General features: G+C 44.8%; 1 protein-coding gene across 4 annotated transcripts in view; it reads right to left on the reverse strand.

Annotated features, from left to right (window-relative positions):
• VAPA (VAMP associated protein A) overlaps nt 1-13,539 on the reverse strand; it is a 39,616-nt gene continuing 26,077 nt past the window's right edge. For all 4 annotated transcript variants that reach the window (XM_054984686.1, XM_054984683.1, XM_054984685.1 and 1 more), the window contains one exon: nt 1-760. In XM_054984686.1, the coding sequence (XP_054840661.1) occupies nt 605-760 (156 nt within the window). In that variant the 3' untranslated portion in view covers nt 1-604. The remainder of the gene's footprint in view (nt 761-13,539) is intronic.

Here is a 13,539-nt window from a genome sequence, read left to right on the forward strand (position 1 = left end):
AAGTCTTAACAGTTTTATTTTTTGTATGTTAAATACCATGGGACAGGGCTGTAATGATGAGAAACTTTTTCAACAACTGCCTCATGAGGGGATAAGAAATTCTGCCATGATATTAGCAAACTAAGGTAAATGAGAAAATTTACACATTGAGAGGAACTGTTCCCCCACAGAATGCCTCATCATATTCCTGAACAAGTGGGATTGACATTCTAATAATCATTTTCCCAGAGGCAACAACAGATAAAATTTTAGAAGGATTATTAAAATAACATTTACAAGACTTTGAACAATTTTTGAACTCTTATTAAAACCACAGAAAGAAAGAACAATTCTTTATTTATGACTTTTCATAAAGGACTGAATGCGCAACTGACACCTGCTATTGATGAATTAATATACATTTTTTTTGTCCAGCAGCCGAACTGTTTGTCTTTTCTTATTGTCTAACCGTGCAAGATCATTAGAGGCAAAGCCTGTATGATGCTGTACACAAAAATGGTCACTTGGGCCATACTACCAATGAAGTGGTAGGTAAATACACTTTTTCTGGCCAAGAAGAATAAAGGAAGCTGCATTCTGCATGCTTCTCTCTCTTTCTCACTCTCTACAAGATGAATTTCCCTAAAAAGAATCCAATGAAAACAGCTGCAATTACAACAAGAAGCGAGGGAAGAGGATTAGAGCCATTCTCTCGGAGAGCCAAGCCTGATGGTCCAGATTTATCCGAGTGTGCCACCTTTCTCAGCCTCAAACCTTCATCCTGAAAAAACCACATGAAAGAAATTCAAAAACAGAAAAATAACAGAAAATTCTTCAAAAAAGTGTCATTCTCAAACTTGTGAATGAGACTAGAACATTTTACTTTCTGGAGAAGTCTTACACATTTATTGATGACTATTTGCACTGAAAGGGTGTCAAACGAGAAATAAAAGAAACGTAGAGAGTAAGCGAAGGAATGTATGCGCATGTAATATGGCCATAAGAAATTAATTCTTTTAAGTGCAAAATATGAACTCATCTTCCTCTACACACCAAAATGTGGGTGGTACTAAATCAAGAAACTTTGAATCACTGCTGTAAATCATTTTAAAAATTAATAAATTTCCTGAAAAAAGAAACCAAGCATAGATACCATGTACAAGAGCTATTCCAGAACTAATTCAAGTTTTATGTATCCCAGATTTGGGAAAGGGATGTTATCAATTTACCACATGCTCTGATTTCAAGGTATCAAGCCAAATTCAAGACGGGTAAACGGGTAAAAACATGTCCTCTCCAGTTATTTGGCCAATGGGATTAGAACCAGATAGCTTTCTCAGTCTCATTTAATTCTGCTCCTTATCACTGTCCCCATCCCAAACAGCTTTTGCCCATGCATGTCCCATGATCCTCAGCATAGCTTTTCTGGCAGCCAAAGGGAAATGCCTCCTCCTTTTTTCATCAGTGGAAAAGCTGACTGGATCCAACTGAATAAATCTGGAAATAATAATTTTCCTTGAAACAAAAACTGAATGTAAACTGAGGTCTAGACCAATGGCACTGAAGAGGGATAGCTAGCCTATTATATAAGAAGAGACAAAGTTTAAATTTGGAAATCATAGGAAAATTATTTACTGTTTGATCAAAAACAGAACGCAAATACAAATATTAAATGCAAGACTCAAAAGTATAGATAAGCAGAGTGATTACAGTTGTGGTAACACAGACTCCTTAGTTATGTTAAATTACTTATCATCTAAAGAAACTGAGATGATTGTTAGACATTTTGAGACCTTGGTTAACCAAATCAAACCTATAAATGAATTCTTGGTTAACCAAATCAACCCTATTAGTCAACAAGCTCCCAACAGTTTCCTTTTTAAGATTCTTAGTCAAAGAATGCTGACTTTCAGGTCTGCATCAGAGTATCCTGGAAGACTTTTATATATTAACCAATTCATGAAGGAGAATACAGTATGGTGAAACAGTTCAAATCTGAATTGTGGGGAAATCATGCCACCATGGCCTCTGCAGATGGTTTCCTGAAGAAACAGATTAAGAGACAGCTTCTGAAAGCATTAGAGGAATGCTGAAATCCTGCTACTAGAAACTTATCTAACATTGCAATACCTGCAGTTCATGTAGAACATTTGGTAATTTAGTCAACTCTGTTCTACAGTCTACGATTAAATTTGTTTCAACATATGATAGGATTTCCTGGATCAACATTGTTATTTCCTGGTTCAACATTGTTATAATACTGGTCAAAGCCAGTTTGTCAATCAAGAAGCCAGATAGGCAAGCCAGAGTGGGTAGTGCTCCTTCACTGAACTGAAAATCACTGGCTCATCTACACTATTGCTAGTTCCAGTGGTAGCATTTCATCTAATCAAACCTAAAACAGTATGTTTGTATGAAGCTTCCAATTTGTAATAGATGATGCTTCCTCTGAATACACCTGTTACTGCAGTAGATAGTGGCTTTACTGACAGGGTTATATTTCTATTGTGACAAAGACCTTAGCAGAACTTACACATCCTTTCCCTTTTGAAGAGGCAAATGTGTAGATGTTGGCTCACATTCAGCATCTAATTCAGTTTCACAAAATACCAAGATCTGTTGCAGTCTCTTAAGGCTGATGTAGTAATACTGGGGGTCACTTTTTCTTCTGCCATTTCAGCAAATGGGCATACTTATCTTTTGGCTTTATGCTTTATCAGAAAAATCCCTATACTATTTATACCTTTATGTAATAGGCAACAACTTGGGAGGCTGTCACATGCTACCAGCTTTATACACTTAAAGAATACAACAGCACATGTGAAAGGAAGAAAGTGGCAATTACAGAACATGATAAGCTGTAGATCCCTGAACAACTACATAATGACAATGGCTTGGATCCAGTGATGTGTACGCAGAAAGCACAATTAGAAGAATCCCACTTGCCCTAGATCTTGTTCAACACCAAGTAGTTTCCTCCATATATCATTATAGTGCCCAGAAACTAGTTGCATAACATCTTGTGTGAGTGTAAATGCAAAACAGGGCAAACACCCTGCTGAGAGCTGTGGAGGCCATGTCTGGGTGGGTAGAACAAAGCAGGCTGAAGTTGAATCCCGCAAAGACAGAGGTCCTGTACTTAGGCCATGGGCTATTGGAGGCGGGGATCCTTCTCCCAACCTTTGGGGCGGGGGGAGGCACCACTTGTGCCTGTACCATTGGTTAGGAGTTTGGGCATGATTCTGGACTCCTCCTTGTCTATGGAGGGCCAGATCGCAGCTGTTGCTCGGGCGGCCTTCTTCTTTCTTCAGCAGGCCTGGCAACTGGCGCCCCACCTCTTGGCCCAGGACCTAACAACAGTGATCCATGCAATGGTCACCTCCAGGCTGGACTACTGTAACTTGCTTTATGCAGGGCTGCCCTTGGGCTTGATCCAGAGACTTCACCGGGTCCAGAATGCTGCTGCACATGTCCTAACTGGAGCGTCGTGCAGGACACACATTATGCCTATCTTGCAGCAGCTTCACTGGCTCCCAGTAAATTCCGGATCTGATTCAAGGTGCTGGTTTTGACCTATAAAGCCCTAAACGGACAAGGACCAGCATACCTAAGGGACCATCTCTCCCCGTATGTGCCCCAGAGAACGCTTCGTTCAACTGGAAAACATCTGCTGGTAGTCCCTGGCCCTAGAGAGGCTAGGATGGCCTATACCAGGGCCAGCGGCTTCTCGGTCCTGGCTCCAACCTGGTGGAACTCTCTGAGGACACTCAGGCCTGCCAGGATCTTGTATCATTTAGGCGGGCCTGGAAGAGATGTTCCGCCAAACATATGGTTGAGGCTAATTTTAGTCCATCATTGCTGAGTATTCCACCAGTCTCCCTCTATGGGGGGTTATGGAGAGTCCACTGCTGGCTGTCTCGTAAAGGGGTACAGTATTTTATCCGTTCGCTACTTCCCCTTTTTTTTGTATGTTGACGGGCAGGAGTGCAGGATTGCCTGTCTTGGGATGGTTTTATTACTTGCTGTTTTTATGCTGTGATTATGGATGTTATGTTGTATTTTAACCAATGTTGTACCTCACCCTGAGCCTGCTTGTGGGGAGGGCGGGTTAAAAATATAACAAACAAACAAGTTTGACTTAGAATAAGCAACTAATGTGTAGAGATGGGTATGAAATGGGGGGGGACAAACCCTGAGTTTCATGGTTTATCACATTCCACAAACCATGAACCACGAACTTTCACGAAATTGTCCTGTTTCGTAAAACATTAGGTTCGTGATTCATTAGATCCCTGGGCCCTACAACAACCCCCTTCATACCCAGAGATGCCAAACTCACAGGGAGACTTCAGCAGGCTCTCCTCCAGCCACCCTCCAAGTAGCTCCCTTCAGGCTCTCTTTGCTGACTTTTCCCTCCCCTCCTCCTGCTTTCTGCCACTGCTGGAAGAAAAGTCAGGCGGAGCGGATCTGCTTGGGTTTTCCTCTTTTCAAGTTCTCTTTGCTGACTTTTCCTTCCTGTCCTCCCAGCCTCCTGCTGCTCTGACATGCCCTCCCCCCCACTTCCAAGTTCTTGAAGGAAAAGTCAAGCAGAGCGGATCCCTTCAGGATCTGCTCCAGGGAGCTTGGGGGCTGGAAGACATATCAGAGCAGCAGGAGGATGGGAAGTAAAGAGTCAGGGAAGGGTTCCTGAGCTGGCGAGCAGCGAGCAGCAGCAGGAGCTGTTCAGGTGACCACCATTGCTGCTACTCCACCATCCCATTCTCAAAAACTGAGAAGGGAACGAGAGAGGGGAATGAGTCTCTGACTATACTTCCCAGGTAAACTTGTGCAGACCCGCATTGCTCAGCTCTCAGGTTGGCAGGGAGAGATGCCTATCAAGGGTTTCCACAGCAACAAAAGGTCTGCAGACACTCCGCCTATGTTGCCTAGGGAATCAATGGATCAGCGCCGGCCTGTCTGGCATCATGAAGCATTCATGAAACGAACGAATTGGCTCAAAAAGTCATGGATTTCGTGAAAAGCGCGGCCCCACGAAACATGTTTTCGCGATACACAAATCAGCTCGATTCGTCACTAAATTTGATTCGTATTTCGATTTGTGCCCATGTCTATTAATGTGGTCTATTTCTTGCATTTCTGCTTGTGCAAGAGATCTAGCACAAGCAGAAATTTTGTACTGGATCTAACTCAGTATCTTGGCATAACTAATGCAACTGGAGAGATTTGCAATCATCATGCTGAGTCCCAGAAACTGCTCAACTTTGGACAATCATAGAGCATAAAAACAGTGTTTCTTACCTGTAACTGCTGTTCATCGAGTGTCTTCTGTGCAGACACACATTGGGACTGCGCACGCACAGGCCGGCCACGGAGATTTTTCTAAATATGTTAAAGGGGACACTCGCGCCTACCGCGCATGCGCAGTAGTGTTCCCGCCAAAATGCGGCTGTTAGGGCGAGCGTCCCCGCCATTCCCTCAGTTCACCTGAGCCGCTGGAGAGCAACCAGAGTAATCAAATTAAATAACACTCACAGCGGGGACAGGTGGGAGGGAATGTGTGTCTGCACAGAAGACACTCGACGAACAACAGTTACAGGTAAGAAACACTGTTTTTCGTCTTTGTCCTTCTGTGCAGCCCCACATTGGGAGTATAGTGAGCTACTCACCAACGGGGGCGGGTGTGAGTAATTAATTGAACAAGGATTGCAACACAGTTGTTCCAACTGCTGACTCTCGCCTTGCATTCACATCAACAGAATAGTGCTTGATGAAAGTATCAGGTGAAGGCCAGGTCGCAGCTTGGCAGACGTCCCGAAGAGAAATCCCATGCAGGAGGGCGGCGGAAGCAGCCTGGGCTCGAGTAGAGTGGGCTGTCACCACAAAAGGACACGGAGTCCTTGCGTGGCCCAGCATAACATACAAACAAGGCAGATGACTTCCTAAAGCCTCTTGATCTATGTAAATAATATAATAAAGCCCTTTTAAGATCCAAGGTGTGTAGTGTTTGTTCTGCAGGTGAGGTGGGGCGTGGGAAAAACACTGGCAAAATTATCTTTTGTTGTAAGTGGAATTGTGAAACTACTTTGGGCTGGAAGTCAATACTAGTGTGTAGTATCACCATCTGGGGAAAAAACTGCAAGAATGGAGGGTCAATGCGTAGTGCGGTAAGCTCAACCACACGCCTGGAAGACGTAATGGCTACGAGAAATGCCACCTTTAGCGTCAGAAAGGACAAATGGCAGGATGCAAGTGGCTCAAAAGGCGGGCGCATCAGCTGAGCACCAAGGGCAAGCTCCATTGGGGAACTGGAGGGTGCCTAGGGGGATAGGTCTTGAACAACCCCTTCAGAAATTGTTTGGATAGGTAGTGAGCGAAGACAGTCTTGCCGTCAACTTGCTCGTGGAAAGCTGAAATCGCAGCCATGTACACCTTAATACTGCTCACGGAGAGCCCCGAGGTATGAAGAGCTAAAAGGTATTCCAACACCAACGGTAGCGGTCAGGAGAAGAGAGAAAACCCCGGGGGGGGGGGGGCTAACCAATTTGAGAAACGGGACCATTTACTCCAATACGACACCCTGGCAGACAGCTTTCTGGTGTTAAGGATGACCTGAGTAACCTCTGCGTACAGGGCTACATTAGCGGATGAAGCAGCCAAGCCGTCAAACTCAGGGCCATGAGGTTGTGGTGCCACACGCCGTCCTGGTGCAACAGATATGGAACCAGTGGGAAGTGTATGAGGCGACCCTCGGACAGGGAGAGGAGAAGGGGAAACCACTCCTGGCGGGGCCAATAAGGGGCAACCAGGATACAGTGGGTTTTGAAGGCTCGAATTCTGCAGAGCACCTTGTGTAGAAGGGGGGTGGGAAGGAAGGCGTAGAAGAACCCCTGGGACCAAGGGATTTGAAATGCACCCCCGCCCGGGAGCAAAAGCTGTGGGCTTTCCTGTTGTGTGCCATAGCAAAGAGGTCTATCGAGGGGAAGCCCCACTGCCGGAAGACCTGGCCGATGTATTTTGTCCCCAGGGACCATTCGTGCTGCTCTAGGAACACCCTGCTCAGTAAATCGGCCATGGTGTTCACGGTCCCGGCAATGTGGATGGCCTGGGCATGGATGCTGTTCGTATAGCCCACTCCCACAGAGTCGTGGCTTCGTCACACAGCTTGAGCGATGCCGTTCCCCCTTGCTTGTTCAAATAATAGCAGGCAGTCATGTTGTCTGAGAGGACCTGCACCCGTCTGTTGCGAAGGAAACCTGCAAGAGAAGCAAGGGAGTAACGGATCGCCCTAAGTTCCAAAACATTGATATGCAGAGCAGTCTCTGCAGGGGACCAAGTATCCTGCACGGACAGTGTACCACAGTGTCCCCCCCAGCCTAAGTTAGAGGCATCCAAGGAGACCGTCACGTCTGCCAAGAAGGGACCAAAGGCACATCCCTCAGACAGGTTAGCATGAGAAGCCCACCATAGGTGAGACCTAATAACTGGCCTGGGGATAGAGAGCCGTCGCTGTTGACTCATAGTCAGCGGGTTATAGTTGCGGACGAACCAGTTTTGCAAGGGTCTCATGCGGAGTCGTGCAAAAAAGACCACGGCAGTGGTCGAGGCCATAAGCCCCAACAAGGTCTGAATAATAAGGGCTGATTGATAACGGTGGGACATAAAAAATTGCACCAGGGAGCATAACCTACGCAATCTATCTTGGGGCAGAAACGCCCTGCCGCGCAGGGAGTCGAGGCTCACCTCAATGAAGCGAACTGTCCTGGAAGGGACAAGGGAAGATTTCTCCCAATTTATCAGTAGGCCTAGCTGGGACAACAGGGATGTAACGAGGCCAATATGGGCATGAAGGGAGTCTATCATAGGACCCACTAGGAGCCAGTCATCCAAGTAGGGGTAAATAGTGCAACCCTTGGAACATAGAAAAACCACCACGGGTGCCATACACTTCGTGAAGACACGAGGGGCGAAGGCCAGACCAAAGGGTAGCACCGTATACTCGAAGACAGTACCTCCACGTATGAAACGGAGGTATTTCCTATCGTTCTCTGCAATAGAGATGTGGAAGTAAGCGTCCTTCAGGTCAATAATGGCAAACCAAACATCAACCTCCAGGAGCTCAAGGACCTTAGCAAGGGTCAGCATATAGAACTTCTGATATTTAACAAACTTATTGAGGTTTCTCAGGTCCAGTATAGGCCGTAAACCTCCATCCTTTTCATCAACCAGAAAATACCTGGAGTAAAACCCACAAGGAGATGCAAGGAGATCAACTTTGCGAATTGCACCCTTGTTTAAAAAATCAAGAACATTGAGCTTAAGAACTTCAAAACAATCAGGGGAGAAACGAGGGGGGCCGAGAAAGCGGGGGAACATTTTCAAAGAACAACTTGTAACCATTAGCAATAATGGAAAGAACCCAAGAGTCATCAGTAATAGACTGCCAAATGGGTAGATAAGGGCGCAGTCTGTCCAAGAATGGACAAGTCGGCTGCGAGTCCCAACGTTCTAGTCAGAATAACGATTTCTGTCCCTGGCCAGATGCCTTAGGAGACTGAGGATGGGACTGCTTCCCTCTCGGCCTAGACGAGCATTTAAAGGAATGTCGCTGGGAAGCAGGGAAGGAACGCTGCCCATAGTGCTGTTGATATGGGTACCTTCCTTGTCGTTGCTGGTAGGTTTGCTGATAAGGCGCCGAGTAAGGCTGGGACCTTTGGAAACGAGGCCTGGAAGCGTGGGGTTGCGGAGGAGCAATGACACCCAAGGACTTGGCTGTCTGATGGTTCTTTTTCATCAAGGACAAGGATTCATCCGTTTTTTCCGCAAACAAGATACTCCCTTCAAACCGAAAGTCCTCAATCTTGGTACGCTTATCATAGGGAAGCGCCATAGATCCAAGCCATGCATGTCTGCGAAGAACCACGGAGAATGCCATGGACCGAGCGAAGCAGTCAGCAACGTCTTTCCCAGCGGTCATTTGTTGCTTCGCCAGCTTGACGGCTTCCGCCTGCAAGGCCTTCACCAAGGGCCGATGAACAGCAGGCAAGTCAGGGATGTAGGATGACAACCGCTGCCAGAGGAAGAGGTTATAAGATCCCATGATGGCCTGGAAATGGGCAATACGGAAGTTCAGGGAAGCTGAGGAATAGATCTTGCAACCCACTGTGTCCAGCCTTCGGCTCTCCTTATCCGCCGGCGCGGAGAGGAAGCCATGATGGTAGCGTGACTGTACCTCCTCAGCCACGAGAGATGATGGTTTAGGGTGGCTAAAGAGGAATGGGCAGTCTTGCTGTTTAAACCTATAATACTTCTCTATCTTCCGAGAAGTGGCTGGCATGGAGGAAGGCGCTTGCCACAGGGAGTGGGCAATATCCAGGAGGTCCTCGACCAGAGGGAAAGCGAAAGAAGCTGGGGAACCAGAGTACAAAGCCTCCAAAACTTTGCTTTTAGGCTTGGTAGTGGACGTGGAGACATCCAGTTCCAAGGCAGTCGCCATACGGCACATCTGTTCTGCGAACAACCGATAGTCGTTGTTAGGAGAGGCGGATCGCGTATCACCCACTGTCTCTTCGGGTGACGGGTCAGACGCCAGACCGACACATCGAAGTGACAAGCCTCTTCCTCTTCCTCCGAAGCGGAGAATTCTGGCAATGGTTCCTGAGGATGGTACGGAACCGAGAATGCCACCGGAACCGAAGGGGCAGATGGAGCTGGTGGCCAAGGTGCAGGCGGAACCGACGATGCAGGCCGAATCGCAGCAGAAGAAGTCGAAGGCTCAGCCGAAGCAAATTGCGCAGGCGGAGGATGACTTTGGAAAGCGCCCACCACAGATTGGAGCCAGGCCACAAAATCCGGCCAGGAGGCCAAGTTCCCAATCCCCGGAACGGATTGACAGGGAGGAAGAGTCGGCGGAATGGCCAGAGAGGGTTGTTGTGACCACTGCAGAAAGTGAGACGGAACCGGTTGACTAGTTGGAACCGAGAGGAGATGAGGCAGGACCGCCTGAGTGGCCGGAGCCGAGAGGAGATGAAGCGGAACCACATGACTGGTCGGAACCGAAAGACACGGGAAGGCGGGGTCTGGAAGCAGCAACTGCTCAAAATCCTCCGGTTCCGGTTGAAATCCAACATCGTCAGGGATCGGCGTGCGAGGAGGCGAGGGCGTGTTGAGAAGCTCCAAGACCTCTTCCTCCGGAATAGTGGGCGGAGGGGACTTATCCCAACGACTCTTAGTAGACGACGAGCACTTTAAATGCTTCGTCTTAGCCTTAGCCTTCTTTGGCGGGGGCTCCGAAGAAGCCCTGGAAGTCGCAGACAGATCTGAAGCCAAGCGCTTCTTCGAACAGGATCCTCCATCACTCAAGACTGATCGGGATGGAGACTTGGCCGGAACTGAGGGGGGCTTTGTCGGATCTGAGGATCTCGAAGCCGCAGGCGAGGCAGCAGGAGATTGAGGTGTCTCCCCGGACTGTTTCCCCGGTTGGACCTTAGGAGGGAGAAGGTTGGACTCCCACAAAAAAGCTTTTTTTTTTAATAAAATTTTATTGGTGAGCGGAAAAACAAAAGAAATTTTTCCAAATTTAACACATATAATCCCATTTTTTCCCCTTACTCTGTCCCCCACCCTTTTCCTCCCCGCTCCCTATTGACTTCCAACAGCTTTCCAACCCTTAACCCTTCTTATTACTTAAATCTATCTCATTTATATTTTCCTACCAACTTTGAATCATAATATCTCTTACTCTAAGCACATTCTTATTCTTTTACATAAACTCTATCAAAATAGTCTATCTCATATCAATATAACATAACAATATAGTATAATATATAGCAGGGATCGCACTATCTCTTACTTTAAACTTATTCTATTTCTTTTCTTTTAGGCATATAATCTATCAAATACACTATCAATATAGTATATATTATAGTAATATATTATATATATATTGTATGCTATGCCACCAATGTAGCACAGCACACAACACCATATAGCATAACCACATAATATGTTATAATGTAAAGTCTGATCCACTAACCCTTTATTTTATGTTATATATCATATACAGTATATCTCATTGAGATATCTATTTACCCCTTCTCATTATCTCATATATTCAATGTAAAATTCCCTTAAATATTATATTAGCTTAGATTATAATTACATTCCCCCAAATGGTAAGATCCCTTCTCTCTTCTCATTGCAACGTTGTTGTTTTTTTAAATTTCAAACTGCCACAGTTCTCCTTTTACATCCCACTTTTTTTCCAAAAATTGTTTCAATTTCCCCCAATCAACAATATATTGTCCTAGGTCAAGATCTTTAAGTTTTCTTGTCATTTTATCCATTTCTGCCATGTACAGCAATTTATAAATCCAGTCTTCTACAGTTGGTATTTCTTGTGTCTTCCATTTCTGCGCATACAAAAGTCTAGCCGCTGCAGTCATGTAAAATAACAATGTTCTATACCACAAAAAAGCTTTTAGACGGGCATCCCTATCATTCTTCGCCTTAGGAGTGAACCCCTGGCAGATGGAGCATTGGGGAACATTATGGCCCTCTCTCAAACAGAAGAGACTGAGATTGTGACCATCAGACTGGGTCATCTTCGTGCCGCTGCGCTGGCACTTCTTAAAGAGGGAAGATTGAGACATTTTGAGAGTACTTCACTGATAGACGAAACGAACGCTAGAAGGAACCTCTCTCGACAGCGGCGAAAAAAGAACTGAGGGAATGGCGGGGACGCTCGCCCTAACAGCCGCATTTTGGCGGGAACACTACTGCGCATGCGCGGTAGGCGCGAGCGTCCCCTTTAACATATTTAAAAGCTAGAAAAATCTCTCCACAGCCGGCCTGCGTGTGCACAGTCCCAATGTGGGGCTGCACAGAAGGACGAAGACAAACAACGAAATGTTAATATGAAACTCCATTCAAGCCATTTTCAACCAATATAGTTTTCAGCAGCAACTCTTCAGAATGAATGTGTAGTACCAGATTTGGAATGGTGGTTAATAATCTAATTTGCTGGTCACTATAGTTAGCATTTGGAGAAGTCCAATAACTGAGTCACAGTTATGAATACCTGTTCAAGTCCACCAGCACTTTTTGATTGGTTCATATACAATAAGTGTAAACCAAATATCTTGTTTTTCAGAGAGAATGCTATATTCTGTTTATTTTGTGCTTGCTTAACTGAAGGCTGTTAAAATCTGTTGTAATTTACTGTCAACAAAAAGATGTGGTTGACAATTTGTACTGTTAATTTTTCTATAATTTTTTACTTCATGGTTACTCGTATGATAGATAAATATTCAACTAATGGCTAAATATTCAACTGCTATGTCACTTTCACAACCTCGACTTTCACTCAGGCCCATAATATTTTACATTTCTTTCAAAAGTGACAGCAATTAACACCTTAGATGTTGTATGATCAAACAGATAATCATATTTTGCTGTTTCTTGGCAATTACCCAATAGAACTTAATTGTATAAACTTTTTCCCATTAACCATCTAAACTGTATTCTAAGATTGAAGTGTCAACCCAGAATGAAAGTTAGAGAAAAGATGGATTGAATCCAATAGAAGACAAGTTGAGCAGAAGTGTCTTCCACTTACAAAACTGCTTCCCCATATGCAGCTTCCTATGCTGCCAATACTATCCTGGAATGCCACACAAGCAGCAGCTTTTCAGAATGTAGGTTAAGAACTACAATTCAAAGTTCAATTCTGAGAACAGCATTCTGAGTGTGGTGCTTAAGATCAAGGCAAATGGGTTTTAAATAAGTGTATTCGCAGGAAGAGTTCTGCCTCTTACACATAGCTTGAACATGCTGGAGTCGCCAACAAAAAAAAAAGTGGAAAGGGAAAAGTTTTAAGTGGGGAGCTGTTTTGGTCTGTAACAGAACAGTAGGATTTGAGTCCAGTGGCACCTTAGAGACTAGTAAGATTTTCAGGCTGTAAGTTTTTGAGAGTCTAAACTCCCTTCATGTCTATGGGCAATTTCAGAGATTATAAACAAGAAGGAGGACTTCAGTCCCTAGAATATATCTTTTTCTCTTCTCCAAGATTCCCAAGCTCCTGTCCACCTACACCTATGGTTCTACATAAGCAAAGACAGATCCTTTCTTCTCTAGCCTGGAATTCCCTCTGTGTTCAAAATATTCTATTTTGTGACATTTGAGGAGCTTTTCCTCAGAGTTCAATATCCAGCCTCCAAAAGAGACCGCATTTTTGTGCTTATGGTTCTAACAAGACTGCTACTCAGGAATGGCTATTTAGACTAATATTTTATTTCCAATTCGTTTAAATATTTTTTTTAGCTGACAAATGTTATGGAATTAAATTTAATCTGAATAAAAATTTACTATGACTTTACAACATACATTAGTTCCATAAAGAAAAATAAGACAGGATGTAAAATACAGATATGAGAAACACTGTATTTTTATTTAAATAAGGATATTTCTATCCCACCTTTCTACACAAGGCAGCTTATTTAAAGTATTTCATCAGTTTAAATACCCTTTGCTATTAGAGTCCAACCTTACTGTTTAAGGACATCT

Source organism: Eublepharis macularius, chromosome 7, assembly GCF_028583425.1.
Source record: "Eublepharis macularius isolate TG4126 chromosome 7, MPM_Emac_v1.0, whole genome shotgun sequence".
In the NCBI taxonomy this organism is placed as follows: domain Eukaryota; kingdom Metazoa; phylum Chordata; class Lepidosauria; order Squamata; family Eublepharidae; genus Eublepharis; species Eublepharis macularius.